At 39.3% G+C, this 25,222-nt stretch overlaps 1 protein-coding gene across 10 annotated transcripts in view; it reads left to right on the forward strand.

Moving 5' to 3' along the window:
* GPHN (gephyrin) overlaps positions 1 to 25,222 on the forward strand; it is a 582,839-nt gene that overhangs the window by 373,636 nt on the left and 183,981 nt on the right. For 7 of the 10 annotated variants that reach the window (XM_077818687.1, XM_077818689.1, XM_077818688.1 and 4 more), the window contains 3 exons: positions 1,019 to 1,085; positions 8,720 to 8,992; positions 10,378 to 10,485. In XM_077818687.1, the coding sequence (XP_077674813.1) occupies positions 1,019 to 1,085; positions 8,720 to 8,992; positions 10,378 to 10,485 (448 nt within the window). The remainder of the gene's footprint in view (positions 1 to 1,018; positions 1,086 to 8,719; positions 8,993 to 10,377; positions 10,486 to 25,222) is intronic. The other 3 variants (XM_077818690.1, XM_077818692.1, XM_077818694.1) reach the window with 1 other exon arrangement.

Raw genomic sequence — 25,222 nt, forward strand, 5'->3', positions numbered from 1 at the left:
AGTAATATTTATTATATATACCGTATTTTATATTGTATGGTAGAGATGTTGTGTGAGTACAGGATTGAGAACCTGATCCGGGCTGATTCTGAGGTCTTGAAACCAACTTCTGCTTTGTCTTTTTGCAAATCACTTATCTCTTTCCCTCCCCCTTCCCCCCCAGCCCCATCTTTAAAATGGAGGTGTAGTCTGGGGTGCCAAAGAAATAAATGGCTAAAGTTGTGAAGGTCTTTGAAACTGTTAAGTCATCTACATAAGTGCTTAGCAATATTATTATTATTCATTTTTGATCTTCCATGCTGATGAGATAGGCTCTAATCTCAAATTTTCTGCTTCAAGTAACCTCTTCATCTTGGCTTTTTCACTGCTGAATGTGCCTCTTGGAAGTGCAAAGCAGACTCGTAGGGAGAATAAGATTTGAAAATTGCCCTTTATGTTTGAAGTGAATATACCACCATTCTGTCCAGGTTGCTGTACTAACAGTCCTCCTGTTTAAATTTTTATATATGAGAATTATTATTATTTCCTTTTGCTGTAATTAAAAACATAAAATAGAACAAATGGAACTTTGAGTGACCTATTGCTATTTTTAGTTGCTAGTCAAAATAATTTTCTGGAACCATTACTCAAGTTGTACACAAACCAAAGAATTTGAGAAAATAGCAAATAACCCAGATCCTTATTTGATGTAGCTAAACAATGAAGTTAATGGCACTATACAGATTTATGCCAAATGGGGCTCTGGCCCAATCAGTGTCTTTATATTACACTTGATCAAATGTGGAAATCTGATTGTCTGCCTTACCTAATGCTGCTTCTGGTCCTGTTTCTTCTGAGCACATCTCACCCCCCTGTCCTAATTCAACTCTTGATTGGAATGTGACCACCAGGCATTTTGAGAGCACGCAAACTGAAATGGCAGGCAGTGGTGACTAGTTATAATTGCCCTTTCGTGCTGGGCTTTTCCCATGAAAGATGGCACATGCATACATTTCACCCTGTTTCTCTTTCTTTTCAGACCTGTATGTGGAATCAGAGGAAAAACTCTCATAATTAACCTGCCAGGCAGCAAAAAAGGGTCACAGGTAAGAAGAGTTTATATTGAGTCTACCTTTAGAGCTTGCTGCCATCCTATAAGAAGGACTTCACATTGCTTGACATGGCAGAAAATTAGCTACACAACCTATTTTACAAAAATCCATGTATATATGTATTAATATCGCCAAAAGCAGGATCAAGTGCATTACTGTCTGCAACCACAAGACTCCGCATTCTGATTCTCAGGGAGAAATAAGAGATCCAGCTCAGTCTGATGTATGAGGAATTCATTTATTTCTTACTACCAGTTTTGGTCAGGAAAGGGGGGGGAAAACGGTGTAGGGCAACAGTTTTTAAACTGTTATGAAGATAGATATATTCCAAATAATCTCTTCTTTCATTATTGAATTTAAGACTTATTACAACTGAAAGAATTTTAAAACTCAAAGTTACTTTTCACCCTTCATGTACTTTGTTTTCTTTTTGTCTTTCACTCAGCTTGGACAGTGAAACTAGCTGGTCAGTTTTCTATTTTAAGTTGTTTTCATTTCCTGATTCTAATACACTACCCCAATTATGTTACATTTTAGAGTTTCCATCACAGCAGTGAAAGATTCACATCAAAATAAGAATTTTACCCCATATTTACTATTGTTTAAGCAAAAATAAAAAATGAATATTAATAAGCTTGAAAAAGTTTTGACAATGTATATAGGTGGTAATCCCAAAGAGACCTTATTTCAATACATTATATTGCCCCTTTTTTAGCTTCTAAAGATTGATGTCCCATGTGTTAAACTATGGGGGAGATAATGGCATTGTTTTTCTGTTATTTTTTATTTACTATTTCCAGTAGACCCATAATGTGCTAGGTGTTATCCAAACAATAACAAGGCACAGTCTCTGCCCTGAGTTACTCATAATGTAAAGATAGGCAAATAACTAAACAAAGGATGATGAAAAGCTGTACAACATGTTGAGAAATAGTTATTTTAATGAATATATGAAATATGTGCAAATAATAAAGAATGAGATCACTCTGCTGAAAAAGAAAGGAAAAAAATATGTAGTGAAATTTCATAAAGGAGGTGTTTTTGTAACCTGATGTGCTTTCTTTGTCTTTCTGTCCCCCCCTCAATTAGTGTAGTTTAAGAAGGCAAGATCTCTAATTCTAATCTCTAGATTTCGGCAAAGGTTATTAAGACCCATGATAGAGAGGTATACTTATGAGATGTAGGAATCTCATGAACTGAATTGAATGAGTTAGTTACAGAAGTATCAAATGAGGATTTACTCTTTTTTATGAACTGTTACTTCCCTTTTAATTTCATTAAAATAACCTTATTAAATGTCACCGGAAGGTAAAAAGAGGGTATGTGGATGTTAACATTCAGAGCTGGAAAACATGCAAGACTGCAATTTCCCTAATAATGAGAAAAGTTAAAATGCCATCATGGTAAAAAAGGTAAATGTGTAAAAATTATTCCTTCTTACTCTGTATATGTTTCCTTCATATTTTATGATTCACAACTGCCAACTTCTTGTGCAAGGAAGTGTTTATTCCTCTTAGCTTTGTAGCACAGCTACAGGAGAGGACCCTGGAGTCTATTTTAATAAATTAACCTGGAGTTTAATTAGTAAATTATTTAAGCGCTGACAATGTACTTAGCTCTGACCAGGACACCAATATAAAGAGCTGTGAATTTAAGTCTCACTATCAACAGAAACAGCAGCTAAATTCCAAATGCAGAATCTTTATTACTGGTAATGACATGAGTCAGAAAAAGTACCCAGCTGGATTTTTAGATCCTGTTTAGTTAATATCCCTGACAATTAGACAAAATCAATTTTTTACTTTTAAACTCTGCTTATTTATCATGGAAGGAGAATAAATCATGAAGAGAACATAAATAGCAGATGTCCCATGGTATTTTATATTCACTTTTCTGACTATACTGATTGCTACTTTTTGGTAGATAAATGAAAAGAAGTGTGATGTTTCAAAAGATAATTTTTTTAAGATTTAAACTGTTAGTGTAATAAAATGGCTCTAGTCATCTTTTAAGAGGAGCAATTTGTTTGGTAAACTCTAGATTGTACCAGGGTTGCCAAACCTGCAGGATTGTCCTGGAGTTTCCAGGAATTAAAGATTATGTCATGTGATGAAACCTCCAGGAATATGTCCAACCAAAATTGGCAACCCTATGTTTGCCTTAGCAATATAGTGGGGGAAGAAACAAACCCTTGTACCCACAAGAAGCTGTACTTTACCCAGTACTTTGGGTTGTGGCTATGGCTGTAATGATAGGCACACTAAATATTCCACTTGGCTTCAGAGAGCATTCAGTGTGTTTGATTGAATGCCAAAACCAGCACATTCTTCTCTGCAGTGCTTGTGTAAGGTCTGGGAGCAAAAGGAAAGATATAAGTGGTGCTGGGATGTGCTGTTCAGAGAACTTTTGTACAGTGTGCCTCAGAATCAAGATTTGTGGGAGATTTCTCCTACTTTTTGCCTCAACAAAAGAAAGAAATACAATATTTTATAACCTTTATATTGAAATGTTCTCAGTTAGCATTAAGTTGTTAAAGATAAGGGTGCAATAAAACCCAACTTAGTTTTCAAGTTCGAGCCTCTAGGTTGGTTTCAGAAAATGTATTGAGTAGAGGACCATGCAGTGACACTTTGAATGATACAACCAAACTATTAAAGTCATGCAGTTGCTACTTACACGGTATACAATTACACTTATGCTCAAAGATCAGTCCACTGACACCAAATGAAGTACAGCCTTATAATCTTAGAACCTAATAGTACCCTTTTGATATTAATTGGAGTTCACTGGCAATTTAGCAAAACTACTCCTTTTATAAGCAATTTATAATATTAATTAACATTAAACTGATCTTTCCCATAATTGTATTTCTACCACCTTCTTATTGGCTCTTTACATTACACAGTATTTAAAATAACATCGTCCCATATTATCGATATAGATAGCATTTTAATAAACATTCACAATTCTTAAAAACATTCATTAAAACCTTGCTTTAAACCAGTTATAGCCTAAATGCAATGAGTAAAATAACCCTGGGTCATGTCCTTGCTAACTCTTACTTTCCCATTATATTTTAACTTTCTCACACTAGCAAATTCAATTTCCCATACTCCTCTACACTTAAGCCCAAAAGTTAATTTCAACTTATTTCTTAACCTAAACCATTGTATAGGCTACAGAGGGGCAGATCACCCTGAGGTACACACTTGATGTAAATTGTCATAGACCCACTGATGTCATCAGACCTATGACAATTTACACTAGCAGAGATTATGATCCCTAGTGTTTTAATGTTTGCCAGTAAAAGTTCTGAATACTACAAATAATGTGGGGTTTAGAACTCTCTTTTGGAACCTATTTGTCAGTACTAAAACCAAACCGGGTTTTGTTTGGTTGTTTGCTTGCTTTATTTTCCCCAAAGCAGCCTGTTTACTTTTCTAATGTGTTAGTAATTCTTTGGGTACTTCCTCAAAGATTCACTGCTTTTCATTTTCGGTCAGCTTACAACTTCCTGTCCTTGTCCACCACTTAACTTCTGTTTTGCTTTTTGAGGTTTAGAGTTTATTTACATAAAGAGAGTTGTGTGCTTTGGTATTTCTAAGACTGTTTTATAAAAAATAATAGTTTTGGAGAAATAGTAGCAAGAGTTTTGCACTTAAAGATTATTTTTATGTTTAATGTAGTGTATCTGTATTCTCACCTAACTTACAGCACTTATACTGAGTACAGAATTAATTTTCAAAGAATTTAGAAGTAAACCTGTTAATTAGCTTGAATTGTAATTCAAATGCACCCTTTGAAACTTTTTTTAATCTTTCTGGCAAATTGATTCATGTGTAGAGTCTAGCATCTAAAGGATAGGCTACTTTTTATTTTGTTAATGTGATCATTTTTTATTTCCTGGCAATATTTATTATAACTATTTCTATCTACAACACACTGTTCATTATTGGCAACGATTTGTTGTTGAATGGATGCTTCAGAATTGGAGATTTCATTTTAAAAAGATTTGCTTCTGTATTTCTGGTTGCAAAGAAAACTTGAAAATGAGCACCAAGTATAACAAATGCAGCGTTGTCTTCTCCCCTCCCCACCCTGCTCCTATGGCCCTCCTGCCACATGGCTGCTGTCTTCTGTGGTCATCCCATCACACTGGGTCCTCTGACTGAGTACTGACCAGAGGGAAACAGACTCTGCTGATGTCGGCGAAGGCTTCCCCTCTCTGGCACCATTCCCCAGACCGTCGGCATCGGCCAGTGGAAGCAAGGGATATCTCCAACCATGATCCCCGCAAGCCGACTTGTCATTGGAGTTGGAGGTGGAGCCATGCACCCAGCCAAGGGGCCAATACCAGTACCTGGCCTGTGTTCTGTTGGATCCCGGTGCAGGTGCCCCTCAAAGTACTTGGTCCAGTGGGCAGTGACCTATGCAGGTCCAGTGGTCTTTTTGGAATCCGTGGGGTTTTCCCCAAGTACTGGGACATCTTCCAGCTGTTCATACTCGGTGGGGTCCAAGAGAAGGCCCTCTCCGCTGCACCGTCTGGCACCCAACCTGGACTCTAGTACCAAACACGGTACCGATACTCAGGATTTGGGGCTACATGTTATGGTTGGTGCAGAAGAAAAGGAGGAAGCTCTCCTCCTGGTTCAGGCTTCCTCTTCATCCCCAGACGAGGCTGTGTTGTGTGGCTCGGCACCTCAGGATGACCTTATAGCTCACCAGGAGCTACCGAAAAGGATAGTTTCTAACCTACAACTGGAAGTGAAGATGCTTAAAAAATCCTCCCACAGCCTGATTGACACCTTGGCCTCGGCAGCCCTCTCAAAGGTGGCCCTACCCCTCAACTAGGTTGTTGTTGGTCCAGTCAGATCCCTATAGCAGATTCTGTCCTCCCTGCCCCCCACTTCAAAAAGAGCAGAGAAAAAGTACTTTGTCCTCAACAATGGGTCTGAATACCTTTATTCCCATCCCCCTCCTGGGTTCCTTGTGGATGCAGCAACCCACAAAAGAGACAGGTAAGGGCTGCAGGGTGTGACCCCCAAGGTGGTGGACTCAAAGAAGCTGGACCTATTTGGTAGAAAAATGTATTCTACTGATGGATTACAGCTCCACATCTCCAATCAGCAGGCCTTGCTTGGGCAGTATGATTATAACATCTGACCTTGTGTCTATATTCAAGGAGTCGCTGCTCTCAGAAGTCCAGACAGGAATTCTCTGCTCAGGTGGAAGAATAAAAAACTATAGCCAAGACCTTCCTCCAGTCTGCCCTGGATGCAACTGACACAGCTACTAGAACTATGGCATCGGCACTATTCATGCAAAGGTGCTCTTGGCTCCAATCTTCGGGCCTTCCACCAGAGGTTCAGCAGTCCATTCAGAACCTTCCATTTGAGGGAACTTCTCTCTTCTCACAAAAGATGGACACAAAATTCCATGGCCTGAATGATTCTAAGGCCACTCTCTAGTCCCTGGGCCTCTATGCCCCAGCACCTTTGAGGAAGTATTTCAGACCTCAATAACCGGTCTACTTCTCAGCTCCGCCACTGCACCAAGACCTGTTTAAGAAACGAAGCTGGGGTTATAAGTACAGGCAACTGCCCTCTTCTGCATCAGCCCTACTACTAGGCCCACAACGATATCTGGGAGGCCCCAAGCAGAACTTTTGAAGGGGCACCCGAGGGTGTTATATCAGTTCCCATACTGGATCCTGTCCCCCTTTTGTTTTCAGACTGACTCTCCTACTTCAGCCCTTTGTGGTCCCTCATCACCTCGGAACGTTGGGAACTGAGAATGCAACTCGTTTGCATGCATGAGGCATTGGAACCATTCACAAAACACCCCGTGCTAGGTGGTGGCAAGGTACATAGTGGGGTAACTACCCATGATGCACTGCTCTCTGTATCGTTGCAAGTGCTGCTACTGTGGATGCGTACCGGCAACACGAGGAGCGTAGTGTGGACATGCAGCAGCAGTTTAATTACTGTAGTGACTGTACATCACTGTAACTTAAGTTGATTTAATTTTGTAGTGTAGACAAAGCCTAAGAGACATGGGTATGGATGTCATCTAGCTGTCTGGCCCTTGGTCCCCATATCAGTGGAACTTCTGAGAAGACAATATCAGAACATTGACACCTAGCAACCAATGATCCAGAGGGATATAGATTTCCCCACTTCTCAGCAAGGAGGTTGAGCAACATTCCCCAGCTTGAAAACAAAGGGCTGGGAAGTGCGAGGCAGGCGATAGGAGCTGGCTGTTGGAAAGAGTCAGGGCTCTCACCTGGAGTCTGGCCAAGGAGGTCAGACTCAGGGCAGGGCAGTACTACAGATTTACATCAGCACAGCTGCATTGGTGTAGCTTTGCTGGGCTAACCAGAATGGGCTATGCTTTAACCTTCAGTTCTCTGTGCTAACCTAAAGACTTTCTATGCTGTGGTCCAGTCGATTAACAAACCCTACTGTTTTGACAAAGCTGTTTGAGTGTCACTGCAAATGCTTGCTGAGGTCCATTAATCCCTGAAGAGCATACAAGTCTCTACCAGGAGTCTATCTCAGTTGCACTTGCTGAACAGAGCTTACGTTGTAAAGCAGGAGTGCTGAAGGCCAAGAGGTCCAGTCTAAGGAGGCAGTGAAGCCATGTGGCTTAGCCTGGAGGACAAGTGACGGCCTGGAACACTGAAAGGGTTCCTCCTACAGACTGTACCAAAGCTTGGTCCATAGCACCAATCCTGTGGAACTGAGACAACTAGATTGTTTTAATTTTGTTAAAATATTCCTAAATACATAGGTAGTTTGTGTATATGTGTTGTGGGAATGCATCACACTTATGACTGGTATTATAGGTACAAGGGGTACAGTTACGGGGTACAGTTACAGGGTCTCTACAGTTTTTCAATTTCTCCAACCATAGGATGGAAACTTCTTACAATCTTTTAGAAAAACATAGGACAAAGGGAGGTTTAGAGGATAGATTTTATATGGTCACTGTTAAATTATCCTGAGTTATAAGAAATTATGATGATATTAATGATAGTCTGTCATTCTACAGCCCATAGGAAAAGTCCAAGAATAAAAAGTAATGTATCTTACCATATGAAAGCATGATTATAGAAACCCCTAATGGTGTGAATAAGGATTTGAAGAATCTTTCTTTAGATATGAAAGGAGCAAAATGGGGACAGTTTGAGTCTAGGATCACTATAGGCATAGAATAAAGGTTGTTTGTGTGTTGAATGTCTGTTTAAATATTTGTGACGTGTTCTGTGGTTTGGCTAATGATCATTTTATAAACTGTTGTGGATTGGTTACTGGATGGTGTGTACAATGGCACTTAACTGTTGACATCCTAGATTTTTATATTTGTAATATTGGTTGGTTAATTTTAGCTGTTGCACAACATAGTGTTCTTGTGTATGAATAATAATACTGTATAGTGCCCAATTCACCTTTGATTAAGCTATTAGATTTTCACTTGATTCTCCTCCCATCAGCAATTGGATGTTAATGTTTTTATCAGATGTCAAATCTGATCTAAACCCCAATTACTCCTTACTGACAGAGAAGTCAAATCCCTATTTTCGTCTGCAGGTAACTCTTCACTGTCATTTCTCTTCTTGTTGTACATAGGAATGTTTTCAGTTTATACTGCCAGCTCTACCTCATGCCATTGACCTTTTGCGGGATGCCATTGTAAAAGTAAAGGAAGTACATGATGAACTTGAAGACCTACCTTCACCGCCACCTCCTCTTTCTCCTCCTCCAACCACCAGCCCACACAAACAGACAGAAGACAAAGGTGTACAGTGCGAGGAAGAGGAGGAAGAGAAGAAGGATAGTGGAGTTGCCTCAACAGAGGACAGTTCTTCTTCACATATAACTGCTGCAGCCATTGCAGCTAAGGTGAGTCTAAGTCATATGCATAAGAGGCACTTAGGTTTCTATCTCAGGTACTTTCCACCAACATCCAATTGCATTTTAGCAACATGTTTGTTTTTTGGTTTTACAAACTGATGAATTTTAAATACATTGTCTAAAAATCAGTACCATCCAGCTCCACAACAATATGCGAGCCCTGTTTTGGTAGTTATCACAAACTTTGTAAGGTACCACACGTACCCTGCTATTATCTTAATGCTTTTGTGGACTTTACAATACCATTTTCTGAAGTGCTAGAATTTTTTATTTTTACTTAAAACACCTGCCCTGCCTGACTGTATTACCTCCAGTAGGTGGTACTTCATTTCCTGCTATCACAGTGTTCTGTTTAAAAGGACAGTATTGATTTCCCGAAGCTAAAATGGAAAAAAAATATGACAAGTAGGTTGTAGAATAGCTAATAATCTACCCAGGCTACTGGTATTCTCCCATATACATCTGTGTTCTGGGGTCCTAGTGATGTGGAATTCTGCTACAACAAATAGGTCTCATTACTATTTAGATTTCATTACTTTAGCCAGTTTGATTAGGCAAATGTTACTAAGACTAGGATTAGAAATTTTGGCGTATAAAAGAAAAATGACTTGCAATAATTTGTTAAAATAGTGCTTGGAAAAATTTATGATTTCAATGTGTCAAAAACAGTTAAAATACTATTTTCTCTATAATTTTGTTTTGCCAAATCAATAGTATTGTTTTAGTTGCAGCACTGTATCTTTTACCTTTGTTTCATGCATTCAGTTTATACGTATTTAAGGTTTGTGTGTTGCTAGATGCTTGTGAAAGGTTATTTAAGTTCATCCACCCTACAGTTGGCTAAGCTGATGTTTTTCAGTTGCTGTTGATCACCATATCCAGATAAGGAATTCATTTTAAGTAAATCAAAAAGACAGTATGCCACTTTTTATTTAAAACATAATAGCAGCATTCCTGCTCCCAAAAGATGAAGCTCAGGAATGAGCCATCATGTTTCCATGATGCCTCCAACCTAACATCATTTTCTCATGAACAAAAAAATCCTGATTACATATAGGTTTGCAGGAATAGAAGCAAAAGGTGATGTAAATTATCAACTGCAAGTTGCAATTTTTGTTAATATTAATTTAAATGTTATGTCTAATTAAGTCAAATAGTTCTTTTGAAATGGCCAAAGACTTACGTATTTAGTGCAATTTTTTATGGGCAGAAAATACCTGAGATCTAAACTGATTGTGCTCATATAAATTTCTCAGCACTTGGCATTTCAGTGTCCCACCTGTATTCACCCTTGTTCCCTCTCAGTCATTTTGCTTGTATAGTTTCATGTTTTCCTGTCACTGTATTCATAGCTGTTATGTATTGTACATTAGAAGCATCCATCCTACACCAGTTCTGCTGTTATCATGGCAAAAGGTGAACAGCCCATCCCGGGTCTCATCTGTTATTCCCATCACGCAGCAGGCAGTGCAGGAGAACCGGTAAGACACACCTACAAGAGGCTTTTGCATTAATAGTATCTGCAAGTATACTGCCTGCCTCCTCTCCTAGCGTGTAAAGAGGACATGTTATTTGTTTTATGCTAGCAGACATACAGTGGTGCTTTAAAAAAAAAATTAAATATATGAAAAGCCACTGAGCCTATTCTGTTAAGGACACAGAGTTTAATAAGATCTATCCTATAGCCAAAATATTTGGTTGAGGATTAAGATATTGTGGGTTGTGTCAGTGAGTATCCTCATTTGGATGCCAAAATGTTCATTGCTATGAAACATGTCTGTTTCATCATCTCATATATTTAATAAATTATCCAACCTCATTAAAATAATCCCTTAAAATTATTGCTTTGGAGTCTTGGTGGCTTTTTCCCCCATCAAGTTGCATTGCCTCTTTAAATACTTTTTTCCTTGGTGAGTGTATCAAATTAGTGTGTCATTTGAATTAGCCATTCATATTTTGCTTGTTTATGCTTTAATCATTTATAGATTCTACTAAATTCTAATGTTTTGTGTTTAGAGTCAGGATTTCCCACAATGTAGGGGCAAAAATTGAGGATGCGGAATAAAAAGGACTTTTATTGTAGATATTGTTGAATTTCAATGAACAACAGGCAAAAGTGAGGAAGGACATGACATGACAAGGCCACATTTAGGATAGTCAGCTGCTCTGACAATTTAGGTAGGAGGGCCATAGTTAAGAGTCTGGCAATATCATTTGCTGCTGTTGTTATCCCAAAAAAATTCAGACTAGATTCCAAGGTAAAAGAATGAGCTAAGATGTCATCAGAAAATTGTAATTTATCTTGTTTATAGCTACAGATTAGTGAGCCCAAAGAAAACCAATTGGTTTGGAGAGACTTGGACTATCTGATCTCATCAAACAGCAAGCTGCTTTCTTATTTATTATTGGTAAAAATTCTCTGGACATTGTAACATTAGTCTTGTTGGCAGAGGCTGCACAGTGTTGCTCTTAGTTTTTCACCTTTGTGTGCCTCCTCAGACAAATGATAATCCAAACCATTGATCAAATAGTCTAATGTGTCTGTATTTCAGACATGACATGTTAAAAATGTAATTTACGAAATGAGGAAAGGACTCTTTTGGAGTTAACACAGCAGATGATGAATCCATGTCCAATATATGAACTTGTACGGGTACTGACACTCTGCTTGATGCTACTGTAATAAGCATCTATGTCATTATTATCTCCAGTGTACACTCTTCATTATTATTAAAATAATGAATTCAATGTCTCTCAGCAATACACTAACAAATTGTCATCTAAACTTAGTTCCAGGGTTTTTGGCTAGCTTGTTTTAAACTCTCATGATACCATTGTCATCCCCCCCTTAATTTGATCTTCATAGGTCAGGATCTTCATGGCTAATTTATAAGAACTTTTTTTAGTGTATATGCCTTTCGTCTTTTGTGTCTACAAGATGCTTCTGCTCTTCTTATTCATTTTGGACAGTCATGACAATTGCAATCAGCAGTTTATACACTTGACTAACACTTTGCTAGTACTGTCAATCTCTCTTCAGATCCTCTTGGAGGAAAGAGAATAAGGAGCTTTTGCCTTTTTTCCCCTCTCTTGTCATCATTTGGTTCTTTGATCTCAAAATTAACAAGAGAAATTGTAAGAAGATAGGTATAAAACCACTTCCAGAAAAGGTGGTGTCAGACAGAAAGATGTCCTTCAGAATCAGAATAAATGTGCGTAATAAAATGATGGATAGTGAGATGGATGGAAAGGAGAGGAATGAGAGCGAGAAAGGATAAGGGAAAGGGGTAGGAGTTCTCCCCTAGCCAGGGGAAAACCACTCCCCAATTAATCAGTTCACTGCCCCTTCATTTCAACTGTTCTACTCTTCCATAATTAATCAATTTTTGCTCTGCACACCATTCCAATTGAATTTATTTCCCTTACCTCAAAACATTTCTTCTTCAGTAAGCTTGATGTCAACCTCTACCACCATTTAAAATCCTTCCCACTGCTCAGCATCTCATTTTCTACTCACCAGCACCACTGCTGTTTAATTTTGTACACCCCACACATCCCCTTACCCAAGTGTGTTTTTTCTATACTTTCCTCATATCTTTGTACTCAAGTATTTAATTTCTGATACTCCATATATTCCTTCTTTCTCTCTGCATTCCTTTGTCAATTGTTTGCTTCCTTCGCCTACTCCTTAGACTGCATTTTGATGGAATGTTTTCAGTTAATTATATGTTTTTCAGGGCAGGGGCCTTATTCTACATCTGTAAAGTATCTAGCACAATTTGGATGCCATGTAAATAATAATAATTAATAATTTAACATTATGTTTTGGTAGTGCCTAGAGGCCAACCAGATCAGAATCCTATTGTACTAGGTGCTGTGCAAACATATAAGATTCAATGAGCTTATATTCTAAAGACAAGACAAAGTAGGTAGATGAGACAAACACGTGGGTCAGGGTGGAGGAGACAGAGTAACAAAAATAATATCATGAAGATTCATACATTCATAAACTTTAAGGGCAGAAGGGACCATCATGATCATCTAGGCTGAACTCGTACACATCGCAAGCCACAGAACCTCACCCACCCGCTCCTGTAATAGACCCATAACCTCTGGCTGAGTTACTGAAGTCTTCAAATCTTGATTTAAAGACTTCAATTTTCAGAGAATCTTCCATTTACTGTAGCTCAAACCAGCAAGTGACTCATGCCCAACACTTCAGAGGAAGGCAAAAACCTCCCAGGGTCTCTGCCAATTTCAGTTGTGGGAGAATCCTTCCAGACACCACACGTGGTAGTCAGTTAGACCCTAAGCATATGTGCAAGACCTACCAGCCAGCCACTCGTGAAATAATTCTCTGTTGTAACTGAGAGCCTTCCCCAAATAGTGTCCCATCTCCAGCTGTTGGAGATATTTGCTAACATCAGTTGCAGATGGGCCATTGTAGGCAATCTCATTTACCATCCCTGCCATAAATTTATCAAACCCAGTCCTGAAACATGTTAGGTGTCTTGCCCTCACTATTCCCCATAGAAGGCTGTTCCAGAACTTCACTTCTCTGATAGTTCATCTGATTTCAAGCCTAAACTTATTGATGGCTAGTTTATATCCATTTGTTCTTGTGCCAACATTGGCCCTTAACTTAAATAACTGCTCTCCCTCTGATGTATTTAGAGAGCAATCATAGTAGCCCTCTTCTGCACCTGTTCCAGTTCGAATTCATTTTTTTTAAACATGGGAGACCAGAATTGCACACAGTATTCCAAATGAGGTCTGAGCCGTGAGTTGTATAATGGTAATAAGACTTCCCTATCTCTACTGGAAATACCCCGCCTGATCCATCATAGGAACACATTAGGCCTTTTTCATGGCTGCATCACATTTGCAGCTCATAGTCATTCTGTGACTGATCAATACACCAGGTCTTTCTCCTCCTCTGTTGCTTCCAAGTGATGTGCCCCAGTTTATACCAAAAATTCTTGGTTTTAGTCCCTGACTTTACACTATTAAATTTCATCCCATTTTTATTATTCCAGTTTTCAAGGGCATCCAAATCTTCTTGTATGATATTCCGGCCCTCTTCCGTATTGGCAATGCCTCCCAACTTTGTGTCATCTGCAAATTTCATTCGCATACTCTCATTTTTTGTGCTAAGGTAGCGAATGAAAATGTTAAATAAGAATGGTCCCAAGACCAATCCCAGTTCCTGAGGAACTCCACTAGTAACCTTCCTCCAGCCTGACAGTTCATCTTTCAGTACGACCCGTTGTAGTCTCCCCTTTAACCAGGGTGCTGAGCCACCTTTCAAATATCATATTAATCCCCATATTTTCCAATTTAACTAATAATTTCCCATGTGGAATTGTATCAAATGCCTTACTGAAATCCAGATTGATTAGATCTACTGCATTCTCTTTGTCTAGAAACTCACTTATCAAATAAAAAAGATCAAGTTGGTCTGGCACAGTTCTACCTTTTATAAAATCATTTATATTTTATCCCAATTACCGTTTACCTCTATGTCCTTAACGACTTTCTCTCTTTCAAAATTTGTTCTAAGATGTTGCAGACAATTGAGGTCAAATTAACAGGCCTGTCGTTTCTCAGATCCCTTTTTTTCCCCCCCTTTCTTAAATATAGGTACTATATTTGCAATTCTCCAATCATAGGGTGCGACCTCTGAGTTTATGGATTCATTAAAAATTCTTGCTATTTGGTTTGTAATTTCATGTGCCAAGTTTTTTAATATTCTTGGATGGAGATTATCCGGTCCCCCCAATTTGGTACCATTAAGTTTCTTTGAGTTTCTCTTCCACCGCAGATGTGGTCATTTCTACTTCCATATCCTCATTCCCATTAGCTACCCTGGCACAGCCCCCAAGCTCCTCATTACTCTTGTGAAAAAGTGAGGCAAGATATTTGTTTATGTGTTGGGACATGCCTAGATTATCTTTACTCTCCACCCCATCCTCAGTGGTTAGCAGTTCCACTTCTTCTTTCCTTGTTTTCTTTTTATTTATGTGGCTAAAGAAACTTTTACTATTGGTTTTAATTTCCTCTGCAAGGTCCAGCTCTGCCTGGCTTTTGGCAGTTCTCATTTTTTCTTTACACTTTCTGACCTGCAAGAGGTAGCTTTCTTTGCTGATCCATCCCTTCTTCCATTCCTTGCAGGCTTTCTGCTTTCTCTTAATAACCTGTTTTGAGATGCTTGTTCATCTAATTTGGTCTGCAACCCTTTCCTACAATTTTTTCCCCTTGTTTGGGATGCAGGTTTGAGATACTTTAAGTCAAAGTTGCAGAAACTAATTCCAAGCCTCCTCCACATTCAGATCTTGAGTTCTAGTCCACTTCCCTAACTAATTCCTTTAATATTTTTTAAGTTTTCCCTTTTGAAATCAAGGGCCCTAGTTTCAGATCTATTTTTGGTTATCCTTCCATTTAGTTTAAACTGAATTAACTCATGATCACTTAAACCAAAAGGTGTCCTCTACAACCAGTTCTTCTATGAGTTCCTTGCTACTTACCAAAACTAAATCTAAAATGGCACCACCTCTTGTTCATTTTAGGACTATTTGGTGAAGAAATTTATGAGCTACCACATCCAGAAATATCTGGGCCCTACCATTATTAGTAGTACTTATTCTCCAATCAATATCTGGGATATTAAAGTCTCCCATAATCACAAAATTTCCAATAATATTTTTCATTAAAAATAATAAAGATGTCACTATCCATATCCAAATCAAATCTTGGAAGTCAGTAGCAGCCCTCAAGTACTGTTGCAGTGGAGCCTCTATTACCTTTCTTTCCCCAAGTGATTTTGACCAAGATTCTATTTTATCCTTTCTATCGCTTCTAATTTCCTTATACTCTACCTCATCATTAATATACAATGCTACTCCACCACCTTTACCTCTATTTCTGTCTTTCCTGAACAGCACATATCCTTCAATATCTATATTCCTGTCATGACTACTAGTCCACTGTGTTTCTATTATCTCTTTAATACCTAGTTTTACTTCCTGCACCAGTAATTCTAGTTCATCCATTTTGGTACTCAGGCTCCCTGCATTGGTGTACAGACATCTTAGTTGTTTCTGCTTGGCTTTGCCCAGATTCCTTACTTCAGGTACATTTTACTGCCAGTATTGCCTAACTTACAGTTACTATCAGTGGTACTCACACTTTCGTTCCTCACGTTGTCCTTGCTACTACCTTCTATTGTTCCTTTCTCCATTACTGTATCCTCTCCTACTTGATTTTCCTCCCGCTCAGTATTCGAATCAGGTGGGAAGATTACATGGAGCATCTTCCAGCCATCACCCCAAATTCCACGTTTAAAGCTCTTTTAATCAGATGGGCCATCTCCCAGCCCAGATGTCTATTTCCCTCCCTACTCAGGTGGAGTCCATCACATAAGAACAGTTCTCTGTCCATGAATGCCTCCCAGCAGTTGATCATCCCAAAGCCGTCATTTACACACCATTGCCTGAGCCATCTGTTGATCATCATCATCTTATCTTGCATTCGCTCTCCTCTATGGACAGGTAGAATCCCACTGTAGATCACCTGAAGATCATTTCTTTAAGCGTCTTCCCCAACCTCGTGTATTCTTCCTTGATGCATTCCAGCAGGAATCTAGCAGTGTCATTTGTTCCCATATGAAGGACAATCAGTGGACTCTTTCATGCTCCCATTAGGATCCTCTTGGAATTCTGGTCCACACCCTGTATCTTAGATCCTAGCAGACAGTACACCCTTCTGTGATCCGGCCTATCTGGTGACAGGCCTGTCTGTTCTTCCTAGTAGGGAGTCTCCAGTAGCATAGACCTACCCCTGCCTGTTGGTACAATTTTCCAGCCTTCCCCCTTCTGTTCTTTCTGGCTGCAAGTCTTTTTTTCTGTTCTCATTTGCAATCTTCTGCAATTCATCCTCTATCCTCCTGGGGCTCCAAACTCTGGTGATCTCCACTGGCTCTTCCTCTCTTCTTGTAAGACTAGCTGCTCTTCTCTTCTCTTCTTTTTTGCTCTCATCTTCTGGTACTGCCTGCCTTTCCCCTTCCTTTTCCAACTCAGCAAACCTGCTCCTCAGCTCTACTTCTCCTTTGCTAGCCAGTCTTTTCCTCTGCCTTGTTCTCATAGTCACATGCTTCCACTGGTCACTTTCCTAATCCAGCAGTCTGCTCTCAGAGTCCTCTGATCCAGCTTGCATCTGCAAGTCTTGAGTTTTCCTTTCAGCCTTCTCTCTTCTTCCCTCCATCATCTGCCCCGCTCCCCTTTGAAACTCTAGTTTCTAGCTACATATCCATTTTCTCTTCCATCAGATCTATCAAGTGGCACTTCATGCAGATGAAGCAACTTTCAGGTACCCTGTGGCAAATTGCCAGCACTACTTCGATGGGTCTCGCGCTCTCTCTTCTTGGGGAGGGTTCAGGGCACCGTTTCTCGCCCCTGAACTGGGGTATTAACTGCCTCCCTAGTGTCCTAGAGGAGGGGAGTGGAGAGGGAGGGACCCAGGCCTGCCCTCTACTCCGGGTCCCCCCAGGGGCCCTAGGGATAGCAGTAAACCGCTTGAACTAGCGGTTCCTTCCCCTGGACTACTTCCCTCTCCTGCCCTTCAGCTTGTGGGTCTTCCTGCCCTACCTCTGCACAAACCAGGTGTCCCTTTACCTAGGGTCTTGGTCTTCTTAGTCCACTGCAGCACTTCTCAAACTCTCCTCTGCTTCCCTCCAAACTGCTCTCTACTCCAACACCAATCCACTCTGCTTCAACTCCTTCCCTTGGCTGATTGAAGCAGGGGGGTTTTATCAGGTGACTGGCTTCAGGTGCTCTAATTGGCTTCAGGTGCTTTCATTAATCGATAGCAAACTTTCTTCCCTCTACAGGGAATAAGGCTCCCTTCTAACACTCTCCTGCTGCCCTCTGGCCACGCTGTGTCACACCCTCTCCAGAATAATGTACATGCCACAGGTGCCACATCCAGTCAACTTCATTGTCTCTTCCCCTCTTCAGGGCCCTACCACTGATACTTCTGCAGCTGTCACAGCCTTCCCTCCTAAGCTCCTGTCAAAAAAACAAAAACACCCTACAAATGCAAAAACCAAAAGCAGACCAACGCATAGCCCATTCCCCAAGCTTTCAGTCAAGCTCTGTTTGCTGGCTCCTGTGCCACTGCTCCTTTGTGCACAATTCTTAATTAATCAAGTCAATAATCACAACTTGCCACCTCTAAGTGTTTTCAGATTGCAGTTTACTGTGTGCACCATGGAACAGGTGAGCTTTAAGGATGGAATAAAAAAAGATAAGGTGATGGTTTTTCAGATTTTTCTGGGAGCTTTTCCCACTTGTCAGAGGCAGCATGGGAGAAAGCGTGAAAGTGCTTTTCAGAGAAATGGGCAATCATGGCTGATATCACTGGCAGAGAAAAGACGTAAATTTACCTTGAGATAAGATAAAAGTTGAACAAGTAGGACAGAACTAAATTATCAAGAGCTAGAAAAGTTAGGACAACAAGTTCATGTTTGGTGCTATGGAAGAGGGAGAGCCAATGGAGGCAATTGAAATAAAGAAGCATGCAAGGAGGATTATCTTAGCAGTAGCTTAGAGATGAAGTGGTAAAAGGGGATGAAACAATAATTTATGGGAGATAAGGGGTCAAGGCTGGACTTTAAGATGGAAGAGACCAGGTATGTTTTATGTTGTAAGGGGAAGAACCTTGAGGAGAATGAAAAGTTGAGAAGGGTAAAGATAGGAGTGAGAGTGGAGGTGAGGGAACTCAAGAGATGGAAGGGGATGGAGTCACTGAAGCAGGTGCAGGGTTTAGAGAAAAAACCTGTGAAGCAGTCCCAGTGTCTGTGACTGAGGCAAAGGATGAAAGAGTGATGGGAGACAGATATAAAAAGGAGAAGGGGGCTTCTGTGTCTGGTTTTTTTTTTCTTTGTAGAAACTGACAAGATTTATGCAGAGAGGGAAAGTCCTTATCTCCTTATATTAAAGTCCTTATGGCAGCCTTTCAGTCCCTATCATGACTCATCCCAGATTTTAACCTTCCCTCTTAAGGTTTCTTTGAGGCTGAGCTTTGAACCAAAGGGGAATATTCATAAGACTGTCACAACCCCCTGTTTGGATTCTTCTGTTCCACTTAATCAATATTCAGTATAATATTAAATAACTGCACACCTCTCTGGAGAATTTAAAACAAAGACCCTTTAAAAACCACACACTTATACCCTATATATCAATATTTAAATGAATACCAAACAATTTATACTAGAGCTGTCAAGAAATTTTAAAAAATAATTGGGATTAAAAAAATTAAGCGTGATTAATCGCACTGTTAACAATAATAGAATACCATTTATTTAAATATTTCTGGATGTTTTCTAAATTTTCAAATATATTTATTTCAATTACAACACAGAATACAAAGTGTACAGTGCGCACTTTATATTTATTTTTAATTACAAATATTTGCACTGTAAAAAACAGAAAGTAGTAGTATATTTCAATTCACCTAATACAATTACTGTAGTGCAATCTCTTTATCATGAAAGTTGAACTTACAAATGTAGAATTATGTACAAAAAAAACTGCATTCAAAAATAAAATAACGTAAAACTTTAGAACCTACAAGTCCACTCAGTCCTACTTCAGCCAATCACTCAGACAAACAAGTTTGGTTATAATTTGCAAGAGATAATGCTGCCCATGTCTTGTTTACAATGTCACCTGAAAGTGAGAACAGGCGCTTGCATGGCACTGTTGAGATTCTTAAACCTTGGGTCGAGTGCTGTATCTATCCTTAGAAATCTCACATTGGTACCTTCTTTGTGTTTTGTCAAATCTGCTGTGAAAGTGTTCTTAAAACGAACATGTGGTGGGTCATCATCTGAGACTGCTATAACATGAAATATATGGCAGAATGTGGGTAAAACAGAACAGGAGACATACAATTCTCCCCCAAGTTCAGTCACATATTTAATTAATGCATTATTTTAACGAGCATCATCAGCATGGAAGCACGTCCTCTGGAATGGTGGCTGAAGCATGAAGGGACAAATAAATGTTTAGCATATCTGGCATGTAAATACCTTGCAACACCAGCTACAAAAGTGCCATGCGAACACCTGTTCTCACTTTCAGCTGACATTGTAAAGAAGAAGCAGTCAGCAGTATCTCCCGTAAATGTAAACGACCTTGTTTGCCTTAACAATAGGCTGAACAAGAAGTAGCACTGAATGGACTTGTAGGCTTTAGTTTTACATGGTTTTGTTTTTGAGTGCAGTTATGTAACAAAAAACCATCTATATTTGTAAGTTACACTTTCACAATAAAGAGATTGCACTACAGTACTTGCATGGGGAGAATTGAAAAATACTATTTCTTTTATCATTTTTAAAGTGCAAATATTTGTAATAAAAAATAATATAAAGTGAGTACTGTACACTTTGTATTCTGTGTTGTAATGGAAATCAATATATTTTAAAATGTAGAAAAATATCCAAAAACATTTTATAAATTTCAGTTGATAGTCTATTGTTTAACAGTGTGATTAATCACGATTAATTTTTTTAATCACAGTTAATTTTTTTTAGTTAATCGCATGAGTTAACTGCAATTAATCGACAGCCCTACTTTCTAGTGTTTTAATCAAAATGTCATGTGGTACCAAGTCAAATGTCTTACAGAAGTCTAAGTATATTACATCAACACTTCTACCTATATCAGCCAAATTTGGAATCACAGCAAAACAAGATATCGTTAGTTTGACAAGATCTGTTTTCTATAAACCCATGTTGATTCACATTAATTATGTTACCCTCCTTTAATTCCTTATTAATCAAATCCCGTACCAGCTGTTCCATTATCTTGTCTGGGATCAATGTCAGGCTGATAGGACTATAACGACTTGGGTCATCTCATTTACCATTTTTGAAAATTGGCACATTAGCTTTTTTCCAGTATTTTGGGACTTCCCCAGTGTTCCAAGACTTATTGAAAATCAGCGCTCTCAGAAGCCAGCTCTTTTAAAACTCTTGGATGCAAATTATCCAGACTTGCTGATTTTAAAAATGTATGGCTTTAGTAGCTGCTAATTTACATCTTCCCATTATATTCCATATGTAAAATTGGAATACCTTTATTTTTCAAACTCTCATATTTCACAAATATCTTGCTTAATTAATCTCAAACTTTCCCCCAAATTCTCCTTTGGCAAGAGTTCACACATCAGAAATTTCACATGGAGAGATTTTGTTTTGATAAGATTAGTGATAGAAGAGTCACAAGTGGGATTATAAAGAAAAGATAGTTGTAATTTTAGGGCCTGACCCTGAAAGCCCTCATGGGGAGTGACTTTTGTAAACTACACTTGTGAGTAAGGATTACTCATTTGAATAAAGTTTGCATGATTGGGCCCTTCATTATGGAATTGGTATAACTTCTGCTGTAATTTCTGTGACTAATGTTTTCATGTTACCAATGGTTCCAACTGAAAATTCTTAAATATCTACTTGAGAAATGTTGAAGTTTTGGGAATTGGGATGTGTGTGTTAATATTTCATTTGATTCTGAGTCATCAATGTAATACTTTTTTGTTTTCCATTCATTTCCATAGGTTTCCTAAACCTCCCTTGCTGCAGTTTAAGCCCATTGCTTCTTGTCCTGTCTTCAGAGGTTAACAGCAACAATTTTTCTCCCTCCTCCTTGTAACAACCTTTTATGTACTTGAAAACGGTTATCACATCACCTCTGTCTTCTCTTTTCCAGACTAAACAAACCCAGTTTTTCCAATCTACCATCATAGGTCATGTTTTCTAGACCTTTAATCCTTTTTGTTGCTCTTCTCTGGGCTTTCTACAATTTTCCACATCTTTCCTGAAATGTGGCACCCAGCAGTGGACACAATACTCCAGTTGAGGCCCAATCAGTGTGGAGTAGAGCGGAAGAATTACTTCTCGTGTCTTGCTTATAACACTCCTGCTAATACATCCCAGAGTTATGTTTGCTTTTTTTGCAACAGTATTACACTGTTGATTCATACTTAGCTTGTAGTCCACTATGACCCCCAGATCCCTTTCTGCAGTACTCCTTCCCTAGGTGGTCATTTCCCATTTTGTATGTGTGCAACTGATTGTTTCTTCTTAAGTGGAGTACTTTGCATTTGTTCTTATTGAATTTCATCCTATTTACTTCAACCATTTCTCCAGTTTGTCCAGATCATTTTGAATTTTAATCCTATCCTCCAAAGCACTTGCTACCCCTCCCAGTGTGGTATTGTCCACACACTTTTTAAGTGTACTCTCTATGCCATTATCCAACTCATTAACAAAGATATTGAACGGAACTGGACCCAGAACTGATCCTTGTGGGACCCCACTCATTATGCCTTTCCAGGATGATTGTGAACCACTGATAACTCTCTGGGAACGGTTTTCCAACCAGTTTTGCACTCACCTTATAGTAGCTCCATCTAGGTTGCATTTCCCTAGTTTGTCTATGAGAAGGTCATACGAGACAGTATCAAAAGCTTTTAGTAAAGTCAAGATATACCACGTCTACCACTTCCCCCCTATCCACAAGGCTTGTTACCCTGTCAAAGAAAGCTCTCGGGTTGATTTGAGATGATTTGTTTGGCAAATCCATGCTTACTGTTACTTATCACCTTAATGTCCATATGGTTGCTGTATGTACTATGTGCACATTTATGACAATCTGATTTTTAATTAAGAATAAAATGTATTTCCAAAAAGCGTGTGTTATAGACACAAGGTCTTAAGAAAAAGTTTTTAGGATAATGAAAGGTAGTTCCTGGGCCCACTAGCCCTTATCCTAACTCAGGGTTTGAAAAACCCACTACTTCATTTTTGGCAGTGGAAAAGCTTCCCCTGACCAGTGGGTCCTCAGACATCAATTTTCAGAGAATCTGTTTTATTTGGTATTTTAGTTAGGTTTCTTGCCGTATGGGCTGTGACAATGATCTTCTGAATGTGAGCAGACGCATTAATGTCTCTCTCAATCTACAGACAGAGGGTTCCAATGCATCTTTAGCTGCCTATAGCTTTCCCAAGTGCCAGGAGAATGTCCATGTCACCAATTCATAATCCTGTGTTTAGTAGTGAAACGGGCCAGAATTATTTCCATGTCACCCTGCTGACTGGGAAAGTTGCGAGCAACAGAAAAGACAACACTTAAGCTAATCATTAGAGCATACAAAGAAGGAACCTGGCCAGCTGGGGGACTATCAGTTCAAACACACGAACTCATATACCTAACACCCAGGATACTGGGAAAGGAGGAGAGTAGTAGAGATCCATAAACAACTCATCCTTGCAGCCGCAAAGTGGCTGGTGGAAGGGTAGAGTAGGAGAAAACTATTCCTGTGCAGAAGGTAGCAAAGGTGAGGAGGAACACATTCATGAAGAACTCCCTACCCTTGTGATAGTCAAGAAGATTGTCAAGAACATGGTGAGCCTGAGGAAAAGAGAGATCCTTCTACTTTCCAGCAGTGGAGGGTGGGAGTGGGAAGGGAAGCTTCATAGTTATCAGACACCCAGGGCTAAATTCATTCCTGCTGTGGGGTATGTGCCAGCACAGGGACTAAGCAGGGAGGCAGCTTACGCCTCCCCTATTAAGGTCCATTGTTCAGGCTAGGACAGGCATCAAGGCTACCCAAATTTCGCCCCCATTTCAGTGGCCCTTATATTCTATTTCAGGTGCAAAAATCACCAGGACAGTAAGAATACCCTGGCCAGGCAACTTGTCCCCAGTCTACCTGCTTCTTCCCCTGGCCTATCCCTGCTCTGCTTCCACTTCTCCTCCAAATTCAGATGCCCTTTATGACAAGAAATGCTGTGAAGGGTGTATTAGTTGGTTACCCTGCAGCCCCTAGTAGCCAGAAACTCATTAAAAAGATGCCTGAGTAGGATCCAGATTGCAGCACCCTGCCAAGCCCACCTCTTTCACAGCACCTGATTTCTGGCTTTGCCCCTTGTTCTCACTTGTGCCCACTACCGAAACATGTTTCATGTTGGCCTTTGGCTAGTCATTGGAAATTGAAAACAGGATACTGTATTGATCTATTAGACTGTGAAACTCTCATTGAGGAGAGAAATGCAAAAAAATATTATTCTAAAGCTCTAATGTATTGGAGCTGGTATTTCATGATCAACTCTAAACCATACAGTCCATTGTGATTGGGGAGTAAATACCACTAAATAAGGACAACTTGGCCAAATAGCCAGGCTGTCTCAGAAAAAGGAGGAAATTAAAATAATGGAGTGTGACTTTGAAGACAGCTGTATGGAAAACATTACACAGTATAGGGAAAATAAATATATTGTAGTACCAGCCCTCACAGCCCTTAGAACTCACTTCTCTGGCTTTCTGGAACTCAAAAGTCATGTTTTAGGTCTTACAAGATTATAAAAACATGAAAAAGTGAATGAATAATTTGAACTGGCAGTCCAATTATAATAGACAATTTTGTCTCTCTGGTTGGTTGTATATAAGTATTACAGTGATAGGAAGATAGAAGCTTTCTGAAACTTAATATTTTAGAAGCAAGAAAATCCGTTTCTTAAATCCACCGTGTTTCCTCTTTTCCTTGGGATTGGACAGAAAACTGAGCAAAAGAGCTAGAAAGAAAACTAAGGGCTAGATTTACTTTCATAACCCAGCATACACAATTAAATAGTTAGGTTTGCTCGTAAACTGGTATAAATGAGCATAGTTCCATTTATTTCAAAGGAGGTACACTGATTTACACCAGCTAAGGATCTGGCCCTTAAATTGCAGTTAAAAAATGGCAGGCCAGACATTTGAAAACAAATGACATATGGAAAACAAAAGACCAAGGCACAGCAGTGGGTTGGTAAAGATAACGGTGGTTGTGCTGCTGCCCTTGCTCTGTCTTCTCTCTGGATAAATATGAGACTTCAGGTTCCAGAGCTATAAACTCAGCACCCTTCATCAGCACCGAATTCACTTAATTTTTTTTTAGAATAATAACTTCACTACATGGAATAAAAAGGAAAATGTATTCAGTTCTTGACCTCTGTTCTTAGATTGTCAGAGGGATCAATTAATGCTATGTGTGGTATTGGTCTTGTGATTCGGACACCAGTCCACTAGGAACTGGATTGGGAGTCTAATTCCTTTTAGACAGGCCATGAAAGAACTATTGTGTGGTGGTAATCTTTTGGTCATTATTGGCTTGTGT

This window comes from Eretmochelys imbricata, chromosome 6, assembly GCF_965152235.1.
Source record: "Eretmochelys imbricata isolate rEreImb1 chromosome 6, rEreImb1.hap1, whole genome shotgun sequence".
Lineage (NCBI taxonomy): Eukaryota > Metazoa > Chordata > Testudines > Cheloniidae > Eretmochelys > Eretmochelys imbricata.